Below are 24,679 nucleotides of genomic sequence, written 5' to 3' on the forward strand. Positions count from 1 at the left end.
ACATATACAAAAGAAAGCAGTTGTATACAAAAGATCAATTGTATAATCTGTGTATGTATAAAACTAGAAAGAGAGAAAGGCAAAAGAGAACTGGCAGGAAAATATTTGTATTGTATAATTATAAGTGTATAGGACAAGGATATATGTATTTGCACGTGTATATACAATTTTCTCTCGCTTTATACAAACAGAAGCGCAATTTATACATTTCGTTTTTGTTTGTATAATCGAGAGAGGCGAGCGAGATTTGGGAGAGTGGCAAGCGAGATCTGGGAGAGAGGAGAGAGGGAAACGAAAATATATGCATATATACAATTTCCTCTTGCTTCATACAAACACAAACACATTTTATACATTTGTGTTTGTATAAAAGCGAGAGAGGCGAGCGAGACTGCCACCAAAGGAGAGTGGCGAGCGAGATTGCACCAGGGAGAGTGGTGAAAATAGCAATAATTTGTAATAGGGTACAATTAAATCAAAGTATATTTATAGCATTTAATTTAAATTAATAATTTGTTATTATATATTATATTCGCTTATTTATTTCCTCTTTCCTGGCCAAGCAACATTTCCTCCAACCAAACTTAATGTCAAATGTCAACATCATCCCATTGGAAAAATCTTTTTGGTCAGAATTTAGTCATATTTTACTTATGTCATTTTATCTTTATAAACATTTTTATCATTTTAACTTTTATGTCTTTTAATTAAAAAAAATATATATATTTTCTTTTAAAATAAAAAAAATATTATAGATTTTTCAAAAATTCTAGCCAAATTTTCTGATCATTTAGCATTACCCTATCCCATTATTATTCGATTTAGTACGATTTTCACTACCTTTAAAGAATTTAATAAACTTCGGTCTATGAAATCCTTCATTGCCTTGTCAATTCCCACTAAATTATAGTATTAAATCAAATTATCTTCAATTCATTATTGATATCAAACGTTCACTTTTTCATTTTTAAAGTGAGGGGAGGGGTCAGTATACTGGATTGTAATTGCAATTAGGAGAGCAAAAAAAAACGACTTCAAAACCTGTCGAAAGAGAATTATTGGCCAAGGCAAAAAACGCTTCATCCAACTTCAAAGTTTCAAAGGAGAACTCCTTCAAGATTTTCAGATAAAAACCAGGTCTGATTCTAAAATTTTAATCCAAGTTTTAAAGATCTGCTTTTCAAAATTTCCCTCAAGGAAAAGGCAAAACGGGAGTGCTTTTGTTCTAACAGCTGTCTGTACAGTTGCCTTTTGTCACTAGTTTCCTGTATAAAAGAAAAGAAATACCCCTTGAGTCATGTCCTCACTTTACGACATTCTCTTAAAATCCCGAGCTTCCAAAATCCCCCCAGGCCTCTTTTGTCCGGATATATCATGCAGGAAGGGACAAGAGGAACCATTACGGCATCCCCTAGGTTTATTAAAGAAAACACAATGCGTCAAACTGCACTGAATCGGTTTTTGGTTCATTAACAAACCTGGCACCCGTGTATAATTACCACGAGGATTGGTATTTTGCAAACGATCATCAACTGCAGACTCACAAATTTCTCCATGTTGCTTGATCAAGGACTTGCAGTAATTGATATCCTTGTGAAGAGGGGTAGGACTAGTCATTGAGGAGAAAGGGGATGTATGGCCAACATTGGGTGAAACCACATCATATTTGGAACAAGAAGAAGGAACCAACTCAGAATTAACCAACGGCTTTCCTCCTACATTGTCAGGTACTCCATATTTGTTAATCAATTTCTTAATCTTTTCCAGATTTAGGTCTGAAGTGGGGTGAGCTAGTGACTTACTCTCTCTAATGTTTGCAGTTCCCACGTGAGGAGGGGCCCTTTGTTCATTAACCAAATTACTTTTCACAGATGATGTTTCAGGCTTAGTCATCGTCAAGGGCACAGATTTTGCCATTGGCTTTGGCCCAAAAATTGGTCCAGATCCTGCATGGGGAGCTTGGTATTCATTAATGGGCTTGATAATTACCTTGTCGGGTTTTGTCCTAGGCAAGGGAACCGGTAGATCCACTGGCCTAGACATGGCAGCAACGAGAGAATCAATTGTTACAGCACCAGTTTTGGCATTGGTAGCCAGTCCACGTTCATTCATCAGCTTTGGTATTTCTTCTGGGTTAAGGAGAAGCCTAACCAATAAGTTGGTATCGATCAGACTATCCTGCTCTTGACTTTTTGCAAGAGCAGCTACAGCTGTGGCTATAGCAACTGTCAAATCACCCTCAAAACCAGGAATATTCTGGGTGACAGGGTTGTGCTTAGCAGGTGGCATTCCAGAAACTTCAGACTTGAGCTGGGGAATATTCTGGTTTTCACATATTCTTTGATATTTGGGCCCATAGTTTTGATTAGCTGATTGGTCTGGATAAATTTCAGTCTGGTCTTGAGTGCTGATATTTTTAAATGTCGGCTGATACTGGGGAACAGTTGGTGGTTTAGGAGAAACTTTGGTTTGGTCAGATCCCTTCAGATTTCGACATCTTGAAAGATATGGAGGAGTTGATTGAACATTAGAAGGCCATTTTGCAGAAGGAGGAGAGTTGCTTGAAGGTTTCCTGGGATTTTGGATGGTTGATAAAGACTGGGGAAGTGATTTTTCATTAGCAGGTAGCTTTTGCGAAGTAACTAAACTGAAAGATGATGAGGCACTGTTAGGTAGACATGCATCTGGCGATTCGCTGCTGATGGTTTGGGATGGAACTTCTACATCTGCTTCTTCTTCAATAGGAATGATTCGGATTGCTGGAGTTCGGTTATCATCATAATTTTGGTCCAGATCCAACGAGGTGCAAGGACTGTACGGCAATAAGCAAAACAATGGATTACAACCCAAGTAAATTGATACAAATAAGCTATAAACCAAAGAGATAGTCCAAAATTACATACTTCGGAGGAATTGCGGATCGACAAGGAAAAACCACCTCAAGCACTCTCTTTTCCCTATGCTCCTGATCTCCTGCTTCTTTACTTTCTTCACCAGCAACCACACGCCATTTCTCGTTCAAGTTAAACTACAAATAACAACATTAACTTGGTTATTACGATAATGTGTGCAGAAACTATGCATATAAAGTCACCTCCTATCATCTAAAACTTAGATTACCTTGGGAGGGCATTTCCATTTAGCCAAAGATTTGTAACAAAGCCTCCCTTGTAGCTGAAGATGATGTTGAGATCCCCTACTGACTTTTGATGGACAATCCTCTTCTTGATAATGTTTTACCTGATAATGTTGAATGGTCAAATATGCAAACTTGTTAAAAGGAGAAATTGGAAAAAACTAAAGCAATTAATGCTCTTGACAAGTAAACCTGAAAGCATGTCAAATTGACATGTCCTTTATACTACACTAGAAATATCTCCTTGGAAAAAAAATATACAGCAACAACACAACATCACTTCTTCATGTTTGCTCTACCTTCAAAAAGTGGGGAACAATTTTCAATTAACAACTCAAACATTTGGGTGCGTCTTGTGAAGAGGCACCAAATCAGGAGCTCATCTTCTCTCCAAAGGGAGAAAGGTGACTAAATCTTCATCCCAATTTATTTCTTTTATGACTTCGTATGACTAAGATGGAGTTTAAAAGTGCAATTAACAGTTAGAAGCATGTAGAGTCTATGGACATTAGACAACAAACAGAAACATTTCTCAGCAATCCTTTAGGTGTGATGAATTGACAGAGAAGAAGTTTTAAGCACAAAACAATGGAAAACCAGTAAGAGGGTTGGGGCATTCTACTTGAAATTGCCAAATTTTGGAGCTTAAATGGAGAAGCCAGTATTCAAGCTAAGGGATAGGCTTTGGAAATCGTAGAGTATAAACTCATCATTTTCCTTCATGTTCACTATGTTTACAGATCTTGCAATTGTAACTTCTATGTCAAACATGTTAAGAACAAGCACCTATGCAAGAAGATGCACTTTTAAGCAAGGAACATGTTAGCGTCAATAACATTTATCAAGTCACTTACTCTCCTCCTAGCATTACCAGTTATTAGGAATGTTGTTGATATCTCTACAAAATATAAGATAATATAGGACCAAGAACAAAATTGATGAAAGTTCTTGTCAAAGGACTACCTTGTGGGTTGGGAATTGATATGATTCTAAGTTGCGCTTTTTTAATGAATATTTTATATGATCTGCATCAAGCTGCATCTTTCTTTTAATCTATTACATCCCACTAAAGAATCTCTTGGCCGAAATGGCACAAACACATGACTTAAATAAACCTGCTCCTCTCCCAGTGTTGATCTCATTTCTCATCGTACATCCACACATGTACCTTATTGTCAGAATAAAAAGCAATACAACTGTGATGACAAAAGGTAGAAAATCAAGGATTGGTGAAGGAAAATGGAAATGGTAAAGTGAGATTTCTTAGTTCAGAATAACATAACTTGTTATAACAGGTTGAACATGTAAATGGTCAAGAAGTACCTGAGAGATGATGACTTAGCGGAATCTCTGAGTGACACAGTACAAGTTTGAATTGGACCTACTCCTAAGTCCTAAGTGGGGGGATAATTGGGACACGTAAAAGTCACCTTAAGATGCTGGTGAAGAAAGAAAGATTCTAGAAACCAGAAACAAGACAAAGGAAGATCGTTGGTGACCTTCATATGAAATGGGTATATTTACAATAAAGTGCTTGTACGAAAATTGCAGGCTCATGAGTTACAGATATGATATTCTGCATCGAGGGTGTTGAAATAATTCTGTAGTAGTCAAAGATTTAATAGTCAACTCAAATAGACCTTTACAACTTGGGAACATGTGTGATTTGAGTAAAATTCAAATGTTGGCAAAACATGAGAAAGTACATAGTCCATGGACATACATTGGACTAAGTGGATCAAACTACAGTAGACACGAGTATGTAATGCGTGTGTTCCTTCTTTTCTTTAGATAGAAATTGTCCCAAGAGTTTAATCCCATTCCATTGTATATTAGACTCCATAGATAGTTGTCTTGGTCATAATAATGGGGAGTGTATACATGGAAACACATTTATTTTATTTTTTATTTATTATTCTTATGAAATGATTCATGTATTGTTTTAAAGTTGAAAATGCTTCACGATTGATCTGAGAGTGATTTTGAAAATATTCACCCAAGTGTTATCTGCTATAAAGAATTTACATTCATTAGTATTTATGCTTCTAAGAGCCAAATGATTTGAAATAGCACTTGTTGAATATTTTGAGTCTTAAATTTTCTCTCAAGGAAAAGATCTTATAGTTGATTCTATTTAAATGAGTTGGATTGGTTATGAACATCAGTATGTGATGTAAGTATATCTTTTAAGGCTACTAGGCCATATATTTATTTTTGACATATTTAAATATTTTGGGAGTTACTTGTGTTCACCGAGATTGGCTTCGGATAAATTTTGATTGTCACCTTGAAACTACACGTGTTAGTGTATGCATGGACTCTACCTAATAGTAAAGGGCTATGCCAAAGTGCCTCATGGGAGAGTACTAATATTGTGCTATAATGGCATGGTTGAGTCGATTCATGTGACACTACGATGAGATGACATGACATGAGCAAGTAGGTTCTATGATACTTTTCGCAGTATTGATCACCTACTTGACCTTTTGGATCTTGTGTCGGTGCTAGTATAGTACTACCCATGAAAAGTATAAAAGATTTGAATAAGCTTAGGCCTAAGGAACCGAAAGTGATTCTTATGTTTCAATTCAATTGAAAGGAATTTAATGATTTAATTAAATTATTTTGTTAATGGAATCGTAAGTATATAAGGTTGAGTTGAAATAAATTTACACTTGATCCTGCAATTCAAATATAAAATATATTGTGATTTAAAATTTAGTGCATTTTGTTCTATGTCGAATAACACTTGAATTGATTCCCTAATAAAGTCTTCGACTTTTCTTTATGGTATTGATTCTCGTTCGGCTCTTGGAATCACATCAAACGCTCTCCCTCTGGATTGAGCCTCCTTTTCAGTCGGTCTTGGTTGGTTCCACCTCTTTGCAGGGTGAGTAGTTGTCCCAACTTTTAATGAAAGAGAGTCGATAATTCTTATTGAGTATTGTGAAGGTGTACTCAAACCTTTTAGGCCCCCACTATTTTTCCATATTTAAGAATGAGGCATGGCATGTTATGAGTGGACATTGCTAAGGTTACTTTCTTCCTGAGGTACATGTTAAAGCACCACTTTTATTTTGGGCATACTACATAAATATACTTTTTAACTAGGTTTCAGCTCACATTGATGCTCTCCAACTTTGAGTGTGCACAAATAGACACTTAAACTTGTATAAAGTTAAACAAATAGACACACGCATCCTACTTGGCATGCTACATGACAATTTGAGTCCTACGTGTATTATGTCACAGAGGACTCATATGCCTACTTCAACTTTATACAAGTTTAAGTGTTTATTTATGCACACCAAAGTTGAAAGACATAAATGTGCAATGAGGCCAAGTTAAAGGGCACATGTATGCATTATGCCTTTATTTCGTGTTAGCCTAGTATGATCTTCTTCCACTTTTATTTTGTCTTAACTACTATGCTCTTCTTTTTCTTTAGTCAGAAGTTGTCCCGAGAGTTTAATTACATTCCATTGTATAGAGGCTCCATAGATAACTTGGGTCTTAATAATGGGAGTGTACGTTACATACATGGAAAAACACATTTATTTTTCTTATGAAATGATTCATGTATAGTTTTAAATTTGAGAACATTTCATGATTGATTTGAGAATGTATAAAATTTTCAAATGTTTCCACATTTGGTTCAAATGCGATCGGGGAGCATTATACGAGTTTGGTTCACTCATGTAAGTTAGTGTTTCGTGTGCCAGTCACATGAATTTAGGGCGTGATAGGTACCTTTCAACGAAAAGGTAAACAACTAAGTCAAAGCTCGAAAAGAAAATCAATGGCTGCTACCCTTACAAACCCTAACACTGTTCAAAGCAATTCTTGGTCACCTGGAGTTTCTCTTGTGTACATCCAATATAAGAAACATATAGGTACTCATCAAACATAATCTCAAGGCCATTAACTGATTCCCGCTAGGTTTCAGAATTTACCTAATCTTAATCTTTTTCTTTACTCTTTTGTCCTAATCTTTTAGTAGTATCAAAATCCATAATTTCCCTTTCCAGATTTTCCTAAATTCCAGCCACTCATTCATAACAGAACATCAAGCAGAAAATAATACAGGTAAGACAAAGCAGCAAAACTAGTTAGTATCTTCTTTCCCCAATCTAATCTAACAAAAAAAATCACAGAACTCATAAGAACCGGTAAACCATTAAAAAAAAAAAAAAAAGGCAATGCAGTAGGATTCTGCAAGAAAACTCATCTTTGTGATTTTCTGCAACAGACACACATCTATATCTATGTATACAAGAAACAGTGAATTTAATCCATAGTCGTATATAAAAAATTAAAAATAAACATAAAAAATTGAGCACTAAACAGAGTAAACAGACTCAACGAGAAATGTATACCTGACAAAGATTAGGTCCAGAAGCCCAAGAAACCGTTTTTGCTTTCTTCAAACCCATAAAGAAATCACTTTATCGGACACTTGATTTACCCTACAACACTCAAAATCGCCTTCAGATTATCAACTTGATAATGCGAGTAAGAATCGGAATGTTGTTTCAGTAAAAAAAAAAATTGAGAGTAGAAATCGGGAGGAACAGAGATTGGAATGAAAACCCTAGCAATCGTTGTTTGGGGAGTGGAAAAAATAAGAGAGTCGAAGACGTTGCGCCGCTGCGGGAGGAAGCATATTTGTATTTTGGCTGCTGCTTGAAAGATCGTTACACGCCTTTTCATATTTACCGCCTACACCTCATTACGTCCTCGTCCTTTTATTTTTCATTTAGGGTTAATTACACTAAAATACCCTTATACTATTACTTAGATGCAGATAGACCCCTTATATTTTTAAATTAAGCACTACACTTCCTAGTTCCTAGTCGCTGGTTTGGTTTAGTTTTGAAGTTTATCGGTTACCGGCTTGTGATATGTTAAATCCTTATAGAATTATTAAGATATTGATTTATTGGTTATTGATCATTATCGATTTAATTATCATTTTGATCGTTAAGATGTGACCCAAAAGAATGAAATCACTTAAAAACAAGATAACAAACTCAATGAACCAGGCACATGAATTGACAAATTACATATTGCTCAAAATCAAACACTGATACATTGTAGGACAATCGAAAGTTTAAGACAATCAAGAATTAAAGTATGAAACTAAATTCTATGTCAATGATTTTATATACCGAATGATATAAATATAATTTATTAATTTACTATTGCATATCGATTAACCCGTTAAGAAGAAACTTCAAACCGTCAAGAATCGATAATCTGATAATAAAAAAATTGTTACCAAAACCACTAAATCATACGTAATTCATTATTTGATAAATGAATAATTTTTTCCTTATTCAGGTTATCAATTTCAGTTCAGTTTTGAATAACCTTATCATTTACCAAGTAAAGACTCCCTATGAATAATAAATTGGAATGTAGTGTTATTTTTATACCATGTTGAGGATAACGTGTTTCCAATCAAACGAGTTTTAAGTAATAAATTATCTTTTAGTTGAATACTTATTTTTAATATAATAGATGAATAAAAAAGGACGGAGAAAATAATATTTTTACTTCTATCAGAATTTTAAAACCTCGTAATTTCAACCCAATTTGTTAATCACTAGATCATTGGATGTGATTATTTTTTTCTGATACTGAAAATTCCTGGGAAAAAAGCAGGAAGCTAGAACAAAGAAGGTCATTTTTTATTCATTAAATGAAAAGAAATAACTTCTCATTTTTTCTTTTAGAACATTGACTATGTGTTCTAATTTTTTCTACTCTTCATTCAACCACCTCTCATAAAGAAAAGTAAATTCTCAAAATATATTGAACACTTCCTATACTAGTAAAAGACGACATTATTGTGTTATTTTAATTCCATGTGGTGAAATAATTTGTTCCCCAATTAAATAGTCCTTTAAGGATAAAATATCTTTTGGTTGAATATTTATTTTTAATATGAAAAATAAATAACAATGGATGGAAAAAATAATGTTTTTGCTTCAAATTTGAACGTAAAATCTTACAATTCTTATTTCAATTCATTAATCTGGACCACGACATTGGAAAAGGAAAATAAATAACTTCTCATTTTTTCTTTTAGAACATTGACTCAATCTTTTATGTATACTACTCCAGTAATTTTTTAATAGTCTTCATTGGTGTTATATATAGTGCGACATTTTGGAATTCTAATTTGCCTCTCATTACAGTCAAACAAATACCCCCATTTGTCTCAAAATCACCTGATCCAAACTGGCAACAAAAATGGCAGCTGAAAATGGCAGCACCGGCAACTCTCCTAGATCTAAAATTGCACTGATCACTGGCATCACAGGCCAAGATGGTTCCTATCTCACTGAATTACTCATTAGCAAAAACTATGAAGTCCATGGCCTTATTCGTAGATCCTCCAGTTTCAATACCCAACGCATCAATCACATTTATATCGATCCTCATAACACCTTCAGAGCCAAAATGAAGCTCCATTATGCTGATCTCTCCGACGCTAGTTCTCTCCGACGCTGGCTCGATATTATCCTCCCTGATGAAATTTACAACCTAGCTGCTCAATCTCATGTCGCCGTCTCTTTTGAGATCCCTGATTACACCGCCGACGTGGTGGCTACTGGCGCCCTCCGCCTCCTTGAGGCTCTTCGTTCTCACATCTCCGCTACCGGAAGGTCTCACGTCAAGTATTACCAAGCCGGATCATCGGAGATGTTCGGATCTACGCCGCCACCGCAATCGGAATCTACTCCGTTTCACCCGAGATCTCCTTACGCCGTTTCCAAATGCTCGGCGCATTGGTACACAGTGAATTACCGCGAAGCGTACGGGATATTCGCGTGCAATGGGATTCTCTTCAACCACGAGTCTCCTCGTCGGGGTGAGAATTTCGTGACGAGGAAGATAACCCGGGCTGTAGGGAGGATAAAAATCGGGTTACAGAGCAAGGTGTTTTTGGGGAATTTACAGGCGTCAAGGGACTGGGGCTTTGCTGGAGACTATGTAGAAGCAATGTGGATGATGCTGCAGCAAGAGAAACCAGACGACTACGTTGTGGCAACGGAGGATTCACATACTGTAGAGGAGTTTCTAGAAGTAGCATTTATGTACGTTGGATTGAACTGGAAGGAACATGTGGAGATTGACAAGAGATATTTCCGGCCAACGGAAGTTGATAATCTGAAAGGAGATGCAAGCAAAGCGAAAAAAGTGTTGGGTTGGAAACCAAAAGTGGGATTTGAGCAACTGGTGAAGATGATGGTGGATGAAGATGTAGAGTTGGCTAAAAGAGAGAAAGTTCTTGTTGATGCTGGATATATTGATGCCCAACAACAGCCTTGATCACGTGTTATGCTTTTCACCAAATCTTCCACCTTTTGGTTTTGTGTGTTCTAGTGCAACTATATGTTTATTTTTATCTTATTGTATTTTTTTTTAAAAAATGTATTGTCAAGCGACGATGAAAAGTTCAATTAATGTGTAACCATTTTTTTTTTCCTACTTTGTATTTTTCTCTCATCTATTTTTATAATGCTAAGAGAATTAAAACGATTTCAAAATTTAAAGATTTCGAGTGATATATTTCAGGACGTTAATTTTTTAAGCACGATTATTTTATCATCTTTTTCTTGTTCCATTACTCTAATCGCTAACCTCAAAAGCAAGGGCGTAGCCATAGCATGGACACATAGGCATATTGATAATGAGTGTCCATTTAAATGAAGTAGTTCCAGATTCAAACCCTAAATAACACAATATTTTTTTGCTCCGCCACTACTCAAAAGGCACATGAATTCTAATAGTATATCGCTATATTATATTTCCCACCGTAACTCCGCAAATTTCAGACTATATATCTTCATTCATTCGTCACTTAGTCCTCTTGTTATTAATTGTTTGAAACTTATTAGTGCACTAATATTTTCCAAAACCGCGCGCATGTATCAATGAGTTTACATACGTACATGTTTTCAATTTTTTATTTGTTACTTCGTCATGCTATTGGTGAGTGCAACTCACACATTAGATCTATCGAACATCATTTATGATGTCAACTTACATCAAGTTGAGATGTCTAGATAATCAAAACGGAAGTTGGAGTATTCAACTAGAGTTAATTTCTTTAATTCAAATCATAAAGAATTACGTTTTCACGAATTTCCTCCTTTCAACCTCGTCTCTTTTAGATTGAGGAGATATAACAGCGGAGTAACTTGTGTAGCAGACTAGCAGTTGAGTCACCTTCGATAGTCATTTTTCAATCATGGAGGAACGGTACAACATGGGTCGTGGAAGGAAATGTCTTCCATTTTTTTTTAACTTCGATTGGTCAAATATTTTTAAAAATATTTTTTCTAAAAATCAAACTTCTCACCTAATAAAAGTTTAGGGAAACAAACTCTACTAGAGACATTCCACAACATTGATCTTATCCTCTCCATCCTCTAATAGAATTCATCTTCACCGCACTCCCCTTGGCTCTCATCCCTACCATCCCATACACCTACCTCCCCGCCCCACCTTATATAGTATTTGTCTAAATTATTATTATCTACCAATCGAACACAAGAGAATAAGTAGAAAACCCACTTATTTTCCATGAAAAACATTTTCGTACGCACCCTTAAAACTTTATTATCCGAATACCCCCAATTTCTTCACGAATATTCATATATACATCAGCGATTTCTCATAATCAAGTTGAAAAACAACAGCTCAAAATTAGAATCAGCATACTACAATTAAATTCTCAAATCCATAACAGCTCCTGAATATCCATAGGAAGGACATCTATCATAATTTAGAGGGGAAAAACATAGCATCACCACAGTGAATCTTAACATTTCAAGTACAATTAAATGAACAGTCAATACTAGCTGAGAAGTCGATCAACATGCTTGCTATGAAATTAATTTCCCGACTATGTTCCCTGTGCAATCAATTTCCAAGTGTGCTTGAAGCGTTGAACTACCAGTCAGTTGGCTAGATACAAGTATGGGTCATTAATGCTCAAACAAGTAATGTACACCAGGGGTATAGAGACATTTTATAAGCACCAAAGAGAGGCCTCGGCACTATTGTTTTTCATCTGCTTTACCTTGCAGAGTATGCATGCTGCTGCTATTGCTTTCTGTATCAGAGGAAGCTGTTGTAAATGGTTTGATAGATGATCGCAGCGATTCTGGTCCCTCTGCATCAATCCTCTTGCACAATGCATCACAATTACTGATTACCTCTGTCAACCTGCCTTTCAACACTCCAAGTTCAACCTGCAAACCATGTACTGCGTGCAATTCAAACATTGAGGTAAAAAAAACAGCATTAGCTTGCTAGATTTTTTAATAATGGGAATCAGATATCACAAGGTCAAACAATTAACTTTATTCTAAAGCTCCACACTACAGTAGCCCTAGTTATCCCGACGGACATTTTTTTTCTCTTCTGCTTTCCGAGACTGGCTATTAAAATACCTTCTGATAGATGCTGTGAGGTTGTTTTCATTGCGGAAACAGAGTAATTGAAGCGTTGAAGAAGCTTAACAGCCAATGCATCTGCAACTTCTATTTTGTTTTCTAGTTCTTCCTGCAGCAATTATCCAAGGAATCTACTTTAAAAAGATATATGAGCTCTTCTTTTCACATGAAGAAGAACCACAACAAACAACACAAGCTTGTAAACATGATGAAGAACTTCAACATGCTAGCATACGTACCCTAACACCTTGAACATAGTACTTAATGTACTGAACAGAGCTTCAAAATCCTAGTGTCGAAAAAACCACCACCAAATTGACTATTAACTTTAAACTCTAGTCACAGGGAAGCACACTTTATAAATGGCATACAACCATCTGTATAGTACAAGCCATACTATGGAATGTGGCAAGACAATTCTCGACCAACGTATGATGGGTGAAATAATGATGTAGCTACAATCAAACACAAAAATAAACCTTGTAAAATCTTTTCCCACCCTTTGAAAGTTCAGTGTGATGATGATTGATGGGCAATTACTGATTCAAAAGGATATTGTCTACTACTGATCTAGAGGGCATTTAATTTTAGCAATTAACTTCAGGAAATATATATGCCTGAAAAGTTGGGGAATATCTAGTAATCAGATAGAATTTTTTTTTGAGGCAGCTGCTCCTTTACACATATTAAAGTTGGAATCAAGTTTTAGAGAACCCAAATCAATCTAGTCAGCCACTTCTACATAGTAAACATAATAAGGATCAAATAACTACTAAACAACTTTTAGCATGTATGCAACTTCTTTGGTGAACACGATGACTATGTTTTACTTCCTTTGGGAGGGATCGGGGCGATAATCCACCTCATTGCTGGCCCAAAACGGCTAACAGTAGTTATCTGAACTATTTGACCTTAATTTACTTGCAAGAATTCCATACAAATTCAGACCACAGCTTTGACTCAAAAGGATACTCATAATTTCCTTCCTCCCGCCCCTCTGTGTGTGTGAGTGTGTGTGTGTTAATAAGAAATGACTCACAAGCGACCATGTTTTGAGACAAGTGAATGCATTAAGAATAGAATGGTTTGTGTAATTACATACAGTCTAACTCAAACTTATACAAATATGCATCTTAGCCTGTTCTAGATCCACACTTTCTATGGATGGAACCACTACCACACTGGAAAATGGCTACTGAAGTATTAAGTGACCAGAAGAACATGATAATGATTGAGCAAACCTGTCTTTTACAGATCTTCTGTGCCTTCTCCTCTTGCCACTGGCGATATACAGAGAAGAGCTCAAGTAGAACTTTTGGATCTACGCAGCCTACAACAACAAAAGAAAGGAGTATCAATATTTCCCCAGCAGGATAAGAGAAAAAATCCCTACTTATTCCTGATGACAATTGTTTATCAAATGCTAATTCGATCAAAAACATACATATATATAATCTCATTCACAATCTCCAAAGTTTTGCCCTAGATCGGATCTAAAGAACACTCCATTTTTGGGCAATTACGTTTCAAGAGAAGCTTCAGTTGTAATTAATTGGTTATATTTGAGACTAAGGGGGAAGCTAGATTCTCCACTTACCATCTTTGAAGCTCCTGTCCCCTTCAAGGACTTCCAGTACCGGATTCTGGTGCGCCATCTGATGTTGGTGGGCTACAGTTTGTATGATTAGGTTACTTAGCCAGCTCAAGGCCAAAGCCACTAGCGCAAAGGCTTTAGGCCCCACAAACTCCCCCCCCCCCTCCCCTTTTTTCTTTATTTATAGTAGGTTCCATAGCTATTTTAAAAAAAATATATTTACTCCCCGTGATTTAATTTATGTGGCTTTATTTGGAGTACGAGGATCAAACTAATTAATGTTCAGTATAAATTTGGATATAGAATCTTCAATTTNCCCCCCCCCCCCCTTTTTTTCTTTATTTATAGTAGGTTCCATAGCTATTTTTAAAAAATATATATTTACTCCCCGTGATTTTATTTATGTGGCTTTATTTGGAGTATGAGGATCAAACTAATTAATGTTCAGTATAAATTTGGATATAGAATCTTCAATTTATTCCGATAAAATTTACATATCTAGAAACTAAATGAAAGTATTATGAGTGGGATTCCCAGCATTCTCGAAGAAAAGTGTATGCAATGTAGAATGTGAAAAAGAGTACTTGACTTTCATTTATTTTGATTTATTTTTTTGTTTTAATTGAAGTAGTGTGACTATGTTACTATTGACAGATTTCATTTCCATCAGACGTATCAATAGTTTTCTATTCTATATGTTAAGAAGTCCCACATCGGTAGAGGGATGGGAAATTGGTCTCCTTATATGGACTTGGACAAACTTCCCCTCATGAGCTAGTTTTGGGGGTTGAGTTCCCAGGTGTCATATTTTACATGGTATTAGAGCTAGGCCCATCTCAATTTGTTGTTCATCGATGTTGGGCCCCCATTTATAAGTGTTCACGCTCTAGTTAAGGTCTGGGCGTGCGGGGGAGTGTTAAGAAGTCCCACATTGGTAGAGAGATGGGAAATTGGTCTCCTTATATGGTCTTGGACAAACCTCCCCTCATGAGCTAGTTTTTGGGATTGAGTTAGGCCAGGTATCATATATTTACACCATATAGAAAGAAACCCAAGTTGGATAACTTTCAAACAGTTCAAGGAAAATCCTTTTTCCTTCAGCAATTTCATTTATTGAGTGGTTTTTCCTCCTCTTTTGTTTGCCTCGTTTAAAATCGGATTCTTCAATTTGATCAAGTTATTAAGACAACTAAAAAGGTGTTTCCTTGTGCTGGGATCCTTTATCTCTGTTCTATTTTAAATCATTGGGTACTCTACGGCAGGAGAGAGGGCAAAAGAAGAAAAGTTGCTTGCCCGAAGAGGAAGGAAGCGGGGCTTGGGCTTATGTTGCTTGCAAGGAATGGACACTCTAAGATGTCAATAGAGAGATCCCCACTACTACCTCTCGTGGGAGTTTGGGCCCGCATATCAGTCCCAGTGTGGCTGATCATCGCCTTGGTAAGCTATTGCCTCACCAATTAGCTAATCAGACGCGAGCCCGCCCACCCCCCCACCCCCCGAGCGGATTCCTCCTTTTGCTTCTTAGCTTACGAGGATTAGCAGTTGTTGTTTCCTTTCGTATGTTTTACTCATTCATCCACAGTCAAAGATTGATTAGTGATATCATCACTTGAACTTTTTTTAGAATAAATTGATTTGGAAAAATGTTAACAACATAGACTTAAAAATATATATGAATAACATTTGAAAAAAACATAAGGCCTTCTAAAAAATTCTTGTTTAGGCCATCAACTTTGTTAAGCGGCCCCTGTAGCCAGTCAATTTGAGAAGTAATACAGGTTTCTCAGAAGAAAAGATTCAGAAGCAGCAGCCAAGTGAGCTCTAAGCTGCTTAGCATTTTCATCTCTTGAATCAGATCATCAATGTTTTCAGTTCCTTTTCAATTCCTAGTTAAGCCACAACCCATTTTCTGATTTGGTTTTCTTCAGTTTAATTAAGACAAACCAACTATCATTGTGAATGGAGGCTAGTTCAAGTTTCAAGCACTTCTTAAATATTTGCACAAATAATCACAGTTCATTAGTGTAGGTTTGAAACTCTAGGGAAATGGTTATCATTAGGATTCATTAAACTCTACCTATGCTCACAGAGCACAATCAATCCAATCCTGTAGAAAGGAGAACATTGCATTAGTTGAAGGCCATTTAAAAAATAGTTAAAGTTATAATGAACCCTCATATTAACTATATCGGTCATGGTCTTCTTGGAACATGCTACATCGATGCAGGGGTGTAACTTTAATTTAACCAAGAAGTTCCACCATGTTGCATCCAGGGGATGAGAGAGCATAACCAAGGGTTGTCACATCATGGATGGTGTGACTAAGGCATTCACCCCATACATTGGCACCCAGATGTGAAGTTAGATAGGAAAGAGCTCCAACATCTTCCTGGACGGATGAGGGTAAAGAAGAAAGTACACCACCCTTGAAGAGAATTGGCGACATGATTATTATCTCGTTAGGATAGTGTGGGAAAAGAGAAAATTAACATGATAGTACCTACGCTAATAAACAAGGAAAATGACACTAAGTTCTCGGAAGATACTGAACATACATTGTGGACCTGGATATGAAACGAAACTACGGAAGCATAAGACTTAGAAGCTGAAGCACATAAATTCGGTATTCTGAAGTAAAGGATGCCATGAAGAATATAACGAATAGAGAAGCATGTGGTCCAAATAGTATCCCAACACAAGTTTGTAAAAGGCTAAAATGTCTAACCAAGTTACTTAATGTTACATTAAAAAAAGAGTAACTTAACTCGATATAAGCCAATAGAGGATATATTAAAAGATGTGGATTATTGTGGTATTGAGCTTAGTAGTCACACCGTGAAACTTTGAAGAGAGCAATAAGGCATAAACTTAGAGACATTACAAGCCTGACAGAATCCATCAGTTTGGATCTACGCTCAATGTAATTTGTAGGATGAAATGTTACTGCCTTTCTCTACTTCCTTTTTCCTTTTTTGAAAAAGCTTGATATATTCTCTTGATATACTGTCCATTTGAGGAACTCTGAAGTACTTTCTATGTCCAAGTAACACCACCACAGTCCGCTTGCATCACAACACTTCAAATATTAACAGGCACGCATATTCTCAAAACTTGCAAGTGATATCATCTCTTTAAACTTTTCTCACATCCCCTACAAACCTGTCCAGGAGGCAGGGATGGATGCACCTTAAGACAAGGGGTGTCATCCTACACCCCTTCGTCAATTTTTTTAATGATAATATATATGTATATTATCTGAAGAATTAAAATACTTATAGAATTTTTTAAGTGACACTACTTAACGCAAATAGCTCCACGGCTTGTTGGTTCAGCACCACTATGATGCAGCATTTTCCCCAAGTTCGAATCCTTGCCAATGAATCTATTCCAATTTTTATAATAATTGTTTTATATGCACCTATTGCTATATGAAAATAACAAGGTCTAAACTAGACTTGAATCCCCAACACCTTTCGTACTAAGGATCAAAACAAACCAGATAACCTAAATTGATATTTATGTAAGCTCTAGACAATAAATTACTTGAAACAAGTTTAAATTAGAATTTTCAAGGTTAACATAAAATCCTAAGTTCAAAAATGTTCAATACGGCATATGGCATTGCCAGAAGGTATTGGAAACTGTTTATAGTATATGGAAATTACCTTTATTTGAAGTGGAGGATGCTTTCCTCACCAGAATGTCAGTCAAGCTACTCTCAGCTGGCGGCGATTTCAGTATTGGAGCAGCCTAGTCATACAAATTTCATACAATAAGTGATCGCTTAATAGCTATTCAAAACCAATATAGTGAAGTTAGCGAAAAGAAAACTTACAATTTTGAGAGATTTTAGCCTCTCCAAAATAGGATCAACGCCTTCTACACGCTCAGAAACTGTGGTGATCTCATCGATTGGCCCCTTCGTTCATGAGAAAATTCAAAATAATAAAAGACAAAAAGGCGAACAATTTAAACTGAGATTCATAGAAAATGAAGCAGAAGAAGAATTACTTGTGAGCCGGAGAGAACTGATTCGGATGCACCCATTGAATGGGTACAGAAGCGATTAGCGTGCTAAAGCCCGATGAATAGACAGGGATGAACTTCTCCGAGTAGTAAGAGTAAAATCCTTTCGCCGGAGGAAGAACAGAAAATCAGAATTTTGTAACGGTTAAAGCTTCCCCGGTAACCTGTCTTTTTCTCGGAAGCAGCTGTGTGTCAAGAGGCTGTTCATAAATGGGCCTGAGATGGGTCAAAATGCTCGATGCCACATAGGCCATAGCCCATAGGTGAAAACTGCAGAGAGATATAGTCCTCTTATAACTTTCTTCCTTTTTCCTAATAAAAACCAATTTATATTTATTTGAGAATACATTGTGCCATTTCTTTTTTGTTCATTTAAATGTGAAGACATTATTTACTATGCCAAATGGATTTTTTAAATTTTATTTTCTGAGTCAAACAGCAATAATTGCTTTAGCTGAACCACAAGTAATAACATCTTTTTTATTTACTGCTCCTGTTCTACCACATTGAATTTTTTTTCTGTAGATGAAGCAATAAATGAAGTTTGCTATGGTAATGTGAGAAAACAAATGATATACACAAATTGCTACTTACGCTGTCTAGGCAAAGCTATTTGACACCCGAATCACCATATTCATTAAACATATATTAAAGAAAGCAAAAGTACAGTACATAATATATGGCCGTTCTGATAAGATGAATTGGAACTCTGAGACAGATACAGAGCTCAAAAAATGTGAATGAATAGCTATTAGCGGTATATCTCCTGCACGGTATTAAAGTACACTTTCTTTCATCCACAACACACATTTTCCGACGATGCCTTCTCTATATTGTGAGGTCCCAATCCAACGTGCACACAGAAGCTATTTCAATGTGCTGTAGCGGTTTGTGCCATGTTTAGCCCAATGATCCTTCAGGTCAAGAGGAATAGACAGGTCATAACCTTGAGCAGCAAGACGATTAAGCAATTTACTGAAGGCACCACCACTCATCTTTCTTCCACCCACACGGGAATAGCGTTTGTTTGATATTTGAGGTAATGGATACATAGATATGGTAGTTGTGCAGCAAGCTGACTGCCACCCACCATGACCCCATTTATAGCATGGCTGTGGAGTCCCAGTACAGGAGCAAACAGGCACTGGCATGGCAGACTCATCAAAATTGATTTGGAACCCCAAATTATCTTTCCATGATGTGAGCTGTGTATCTCCTTCCTTGTCACTGTCCATCTCTTGCAGATTTGCCCAATCATCTGATGTTGTGGCTATGACCTGCATGCTTAAACTATCTGTATCAATTTTACCCACTCTTGGAATCTTGGCTTGCTTATTGTGTCTGCTCTCTTTAGGTCGCTTGACCTTTTTAGGAATCTTTGCTTCAGAAGTATCTGTGTCTTTCAAGTAGCCAGCTGAGGGATCTTCCATTGAACCATGAGCAGCTTCAGCTGTGGTTCTATACATTTGCTGTTGGTTATAAATGTGCTTTGCACCACTTTCAGTTCCATTTCCTGGTGAATCTGGAACCATATTGTTGTCATTTGTAGAGCTGTCCTGCAATCGAAGAGCAGCAATGGCATCGTTCCTTTCTTGAATCAAAGCATTACGCTCTGCAAGTGCTGCATCTCTCTGAAGCATTGCCATGTCTCGCTCTGCAAAAGCCCTCTTTCTCTCCTCTAGTGCCATATTCCGTTCACGGATGGCAGCATCCCTCTCGGCCATGATGGCCATGTAAGTCTTTATAGTAAAGTTATTGTGGTCCTTTATTAAAAGAGAGAATTATTAAGCACATACAAAATCAAATCAATTAAAGATTAATGCAGTAGCTTGTTCAGGAAAATTAATTTAGTTGCCAGTTAATTAACGCAATGATTATCCATGAGTAAATTCTACAAGTTATCTTTTTGGTGGTTATACAGAATAAGCTCAATCAGGTCTCATTAATTTGCAGTAAATGAAACCCAGTCTAAGAGATTTCAAATAAATAACTGATAATCACTGCTAAGATAATATTTAAAGTTCCTTAAACAAAAGTAGAGAGGAGGCCCAAAATAGTCCCTCATCTTTGGGTTAAGACTCAAAGTCATCATTGAGTTTTCACATGGAGCACTAATAGTCCCTCGTGTTTGCAATATTGGTGCACTTTTGGTCCTCCCCTAAACTTTTGCCTATTTTTTAATATCAATTTTGTTCATAATTTTATGTAAGGAATGTCCCATCGTCTTTTTATATATTTAGTAGAAATAATAACTCTATGTGAGAGAAGGTGAGAAGAACACCTTGTTCTGTTCAGTATAAATATTGCTGCAACTAAACTAAAAACATTAACATATGACATTGCAAGAAAAGAAAAATTTGTACTATTGCATGTGAAATCATCGTGATGAACCTCTTGACTTTACCTGCAATATGATTTCTACTAAACAAAACAAGGTGTTTTAAATCTCACAATCTCTCACATGGAGTTATTATTTCTACTAAATATATAAAATGACGATTAAACATTCCATACATAAATTATGAATAAAATCAATGTTTAAAAATAGACAAAATTTTGAAAGACCAAAAGTGCACCAATATTGCAAACATGAGAGACTATTAATGCTCCATGTGAAAATTCAAGGATGACTTTGAGTCTTAACCCAAAGATGAGGGACTATTTTGGGCCTTTTCTCACAAAAGTACTAATAAATTTTTCTGTTTCTAATGAAAAACAAACCACCTTTACTGAACAAGATATTCTGATACAGAAAAATGTAAAAGCAAAGATATAAGTACATCATCATACCATCATTAAGGGGGGGAAAGCAGATGCTAAAAACCCATCTTCAATGTGGCCATTTCTGCAGAAATACAAAAGAACATACTTTATGTAGTGATCTAAAAGCATGATCTAATGATCTCAAAGCAATCAAAGTGCTAGATGAATGAATGCTGCACATCAGTCACAAACCCTAAATACTTATTGTTTTCATTCAAGCTTTCCCAGAGACAGGGACTTTATCTTATCTCCATCTATTCTATCTAATATTTCTCAAGATTAAGTCCGTCCATATGCAAAGATAAAGGAAGCAAACACAGGTTTCCACACAAAAAGCAGTTCCTTTCTTTTACCATCTCTGACTTCGTAAAGAAGGACCAACAAACTCCAACTCCCAACTCTATAGGCGACTTAGCTAGGGATAGAACAAAAATGAATACAAAACATCGATTCAAATTGAGATTAAGTTAGTTAGTAGTGTACTAAAAGTTGAAACTTTGAGAACTGATAATTTTTCTTAAAAAAGCAAATCACTATTTTATAACCAAGAAATCCATGAGGGTGGTGAAGGACCAATGGTGCACAAATTGAAACTCGGTATATGATGGGTTCGCCTCTCTACCTTTCTCCACATAAATACCAAGCTTTTACCTGCAGCAGGGTTCAACAAATCTGCCGAGGGTAAATCATATATTATCAGAATGAAATAGACTTGAATGGAGTAGAATGGATACAAAATATTTATATATTCAACCCCTACAAATTATGAGATTGACACAAGTTTACTGAATTTTATGCAAAGAAACCAAGGAAGCAAACACAAGTTTCCCCAAACCAAAGGTAGTTTTCTCTCTTTTTACAACTCTAACTATGTACAAAGGACAAACAGAGCTATAGTATGGTTTTCTAGTATGACCATATCACTCACAGATTATTACTAATATAAAATCATCAGTTGTAGATATAGTAATAAGCTAAGTTGCTCGGACTCTGGTGCGGGTGTACGATACGGGTGCAGAATGTAGAGGTCCGATCCTCTATAATCTAAATTTTAAAATTCGGGGACATGAATCCATGTAATGGATGCGGGTGCGGGGATTCAGCTAAAGTTAATTCAAATATCTAAAAATAGAGTTATAAAACCTAAATAATGAGATATAATATGGAAAACTTGAGGAGAATCCTGGAAGGAGATAAAAGGTAAGGGAGTGACAATAGAGATTTATATATACAAGGTATTCCATTTTCTTCAATTTCACATTAGTTTTTGTTTTGATTACACAAATCATTGAATTTGTCCAAAATTTCTCCCTCGAATTTGGTCAAAATACCCAAAATCGGCAGACCAAATTGGGTACGAATCCCACACCCACATCGTGTCGACACAGGTGCGGCACTGAAAGTGAAGAGTCCGAACAACTTAGGTAATAAGCAATTATGCTTCATTTAACAAAGTTGAGTTAGGCTACATTATCCTCTATAACCAACAACAGTAGTAATAACTAAGCCTCAATCATAAACTAATTGCAATAAGTTGCAAGAAATTCCTATATATCCTCCTAATGTTCTCACAGTTGTGGCAACTCCTTTATACATATCATTTATGTTATGTACATCTGGTAAGAATCCTTAAATTCGCCAATACCCACCAACACATTCAGCAAAGACTTGCTTGACATTCAATTACATACTCTATTTCTAGATAAACAAACATCAGGTGAAAGATCATTCTTCCATTCCTTATAAATTTTCATCAATCTTCTTAGCAAATATACAGCATATGATGTCGCTGTACAAAGCATAAACCCAAAATGGTTTTCTGACACCTTGTGAAAGTCTATGTTCTATCACTCACTCCCAAAGTTCCATCGTATGACACATGTTGAATACTCTATGACCGCTCCAGTTTATTAGGCACTAAATCATTCCACTACAACCTTGCTTATAAACAATATTCGTTTATATGAATCCCCTTAATCTAAAAGTAAGGTAAGAATGACACCAATAAGTAAGCCTTTATCCCAACTGATCAGGATTACCTATATGAATCCCCTTTCTTTCAATTGTGTTCTGTCCTTAGCTTAATACACATTGAATCTGACACATTATAGGTCTCCCTAGACAATTTTTCACTATTTAATTTTAGGTCTACCTCGTCACTTATCACACCTTTCAATGTATCCATGAAGGTTTAAGTAGAACATGGTCAAATCATCTTAGGCGACCTTCTCTTATTACATCTTCCACGTCTAATACTTGCACCCTCACATATGGAACTTGTCCAATAATTTTGTGACACTCATGTTCTAGCTATTGTAAAGATGGATCTTGGGCCTAACCCAACCTCAAAAGCTAGCTTATGAAGGGAGGATTGTCCAAGTTCATATAAGGAGACCAAATTCCCATCCCAACCTCAAAAGCTAGCTTATGAAGGGAGAATTGTCCAAGTCCATATAAGGAGACCAAATTCCCATCCCTTTTCCGATGTGGGAATTCTTACACTCCTCCGCACGCCAGACCTCGTTAACTGGAGCGTGGATACTATAATATGGGGCCCAACATCGGTGAACAAAGAAANCAAATTCCCATCCCAACCTCAAAAGCTAGCTTATGAAGGGAGAATTGTCCAAGTCCATATAAGGAGACCAAATTCCCATCCCTTTTCCGATGTGGGAATTCTTAACACTCCTCCGCACGCTAGACCTCGTTAACTGGAGCGTGGACACTATAGTATGGGGCCCAACATCGGTGAACAAAGAAATTGGGATGGGCCTGATACCATGTAAAGATGGATCTTGGACCTAACTCAACCTCAAAAGCTAGCTTATGAAGAGAGGATTGTCCAAGTCCATATAAGGAGACCGAATTCCCATCCCTTTTCCGATGTGGGAATTCTTAACAGATATGTATAGGCTTACTGCCCAATATTCACTTTCATATAACATTATTGTTCTTAGCGTTCTATAGAGCTAGTCTCTTTACTTAGTTAAGCATCTTATTATTGCATAGCACCCCTCATATCATTCCTCACTTTATCAACTTTAACTATATGTGCTTCATTTTCATTTATTACATCATTCTCCTCGAGCAAAGTCCAAGCAACATCTCGCATACACTAAGGTTCAACAAGCAGTGAAAGCAATTAGATCATTTCGAACCTAGAAAGTTCATCATATTGTGATATGTACAAAGTGTAAATCTAATCGAATTCGACCTTTTAAATCTACATTTTGGAAAAAGAACACTTTCTACAAGTCACTTCTTAGGGATGCACACAAGCTAAAACAACATAGATCAAATGGTATACACAGAATAAGATCGAAAGCTGGGGTTTATACAAGTCATAAGCGAATAAGTAGAAGAAAACACAAAAATGCAGTTCGGATTAGCGAAATGAAGTATCAAAATAGAAGAGATCAAACAACGAAAACATGAAATTGAGAACGCCATTGGAACGAAGCTTACAAGAGGGAGAGGGGAGAAGAGCTAAGCGAGAAAATTGATTAGAACCGATGCAGAGGTGAGAGGTTCGATTCCAAAAGCCTCTTTTGTTGTCTTCTTTATCTGTTCCTCTTTGTTTTCTTTTTCTTTTTCTTTTTTTTTTCTTCTTTTTTCCGATTTGTCCAACTGATGGATTCAGAGAAGATGCTTATGCACTGTCTAATCTCAGAATCGGTATCGAAACACTGT

The 24,679-nt window shown here is 36.3% G+C and overlaps 4 protein-coding genes across 4 annotated transcripts; 1 reads left to right on the forward strand and 3 right to left on the reverse strand.

Annotated features, from left to right (window-relative positions):
* Positions 1–1,017: 1,017 nt before the first annotated feature.
* Positions 1,018–7,798, reverse strand: LOC125847991 (zinc finger CCCH domain-containing protein 45-like). Its single transcript, XM_049527764.1, has 4 exons — positions 7,513–7,798; positions 3,121–3,240; positions 2,904–3,028; positions 1,018–2,812 (listed from the first exon to the last, which is right to left on the reverse strand). Exons 1-4 carry the CDS (start codon positions 7,567–7,569, stop codon positions 1,309–1,311), a joined length of 1,806 nt encoding a protein of 601 aa, XP_049383721.1. The 5' UTR covers positions 7,570–7,798; the 3' UTR covers positions 1,018–1,308.
* A 1,546-nt stretch (positions 7,799–9,344) lies between these two features.
* Positions 9,345–10,522, forward strand: LOC125848810 (GDP-mannose 4,6 dehydratase 1-like). The gene has a single exon (XM_049528749.1). It carries the CDS (start codon positions 9,392–9,394, stop codon positions 10,472–10,474), a length of 1,083 nt encoding a protein of 360 aa, XP_049384706.1. The 5' UTR covers positions 9,345–9,391; the 3' UTR covers positions 10,475–10,522.
* A 1,370-nt stretch (positions 10,523–11,892) lies between these two features.
* On the reverse strand, positions 11,893–18,464 carry LOC125848811 (uncharacterized). The gene is made up of 6 exons (XM_049528750.1): positions 18,212–18,464; positions 18,036–18,119; positions 17,866–17,950; positions 13,848–13,936; positions 12,604–12,715; positions 11,893–12,416 (listed from the first exon to the last, which is right to left on the reverse strand). The coding sequence occupies exons 1-6, from the start codon at positions 18,245–18,247 to the stop codon at positions 12,208–12,210; spliced, it is 615 nt and encodes a 204-aa protein (XP_049384707.1). The 5' UTR covers positions 18,248–18,464; the 3' UTR covers positions 11,893–12,207.
* A 409-nt stretch (positions 18,465–18,873) lies between these two features.
* Positions 18,874–24,613, reverse strand: LOC125848025 (barley B recombinant-like protein D). Its single transcript, XM_049527801.1, has 3 exons — positions 24,455–24,613; positions 21,017–21,071; positions 18,874–19,989 (listed from the first exon to the last, which is right to left on the reverse strand). Exons 2-3 carry the CDS (start codon positions 21,020–21,022, stop codon positions 19,093–19,095), a joined length of 903 nt encoding a protein of 300 aa, XP_049383758.1. The 5' UTR covers positions 21,023–21,071; positions 24,455–24,613; the 3' UTR covers positions 18,874–19,092.
* Between the last annotated feature and the right edge of the window lie 66 nt (positions 24,614–24,679).

Source organism: Solanum stenotomum, chromosome 12 (assembly GCF_019186545.1).
Source record: "Solanum stenotomum isolate F172 chromosome 12, ASM1918654v1, whole genome shotgun sequence".
NCBI lineage: Eukaryota > Viridiplantae > Streptophyta > Magnoliopsida > Solanales > Solanaceae > Solanum > Solanum stenotomum.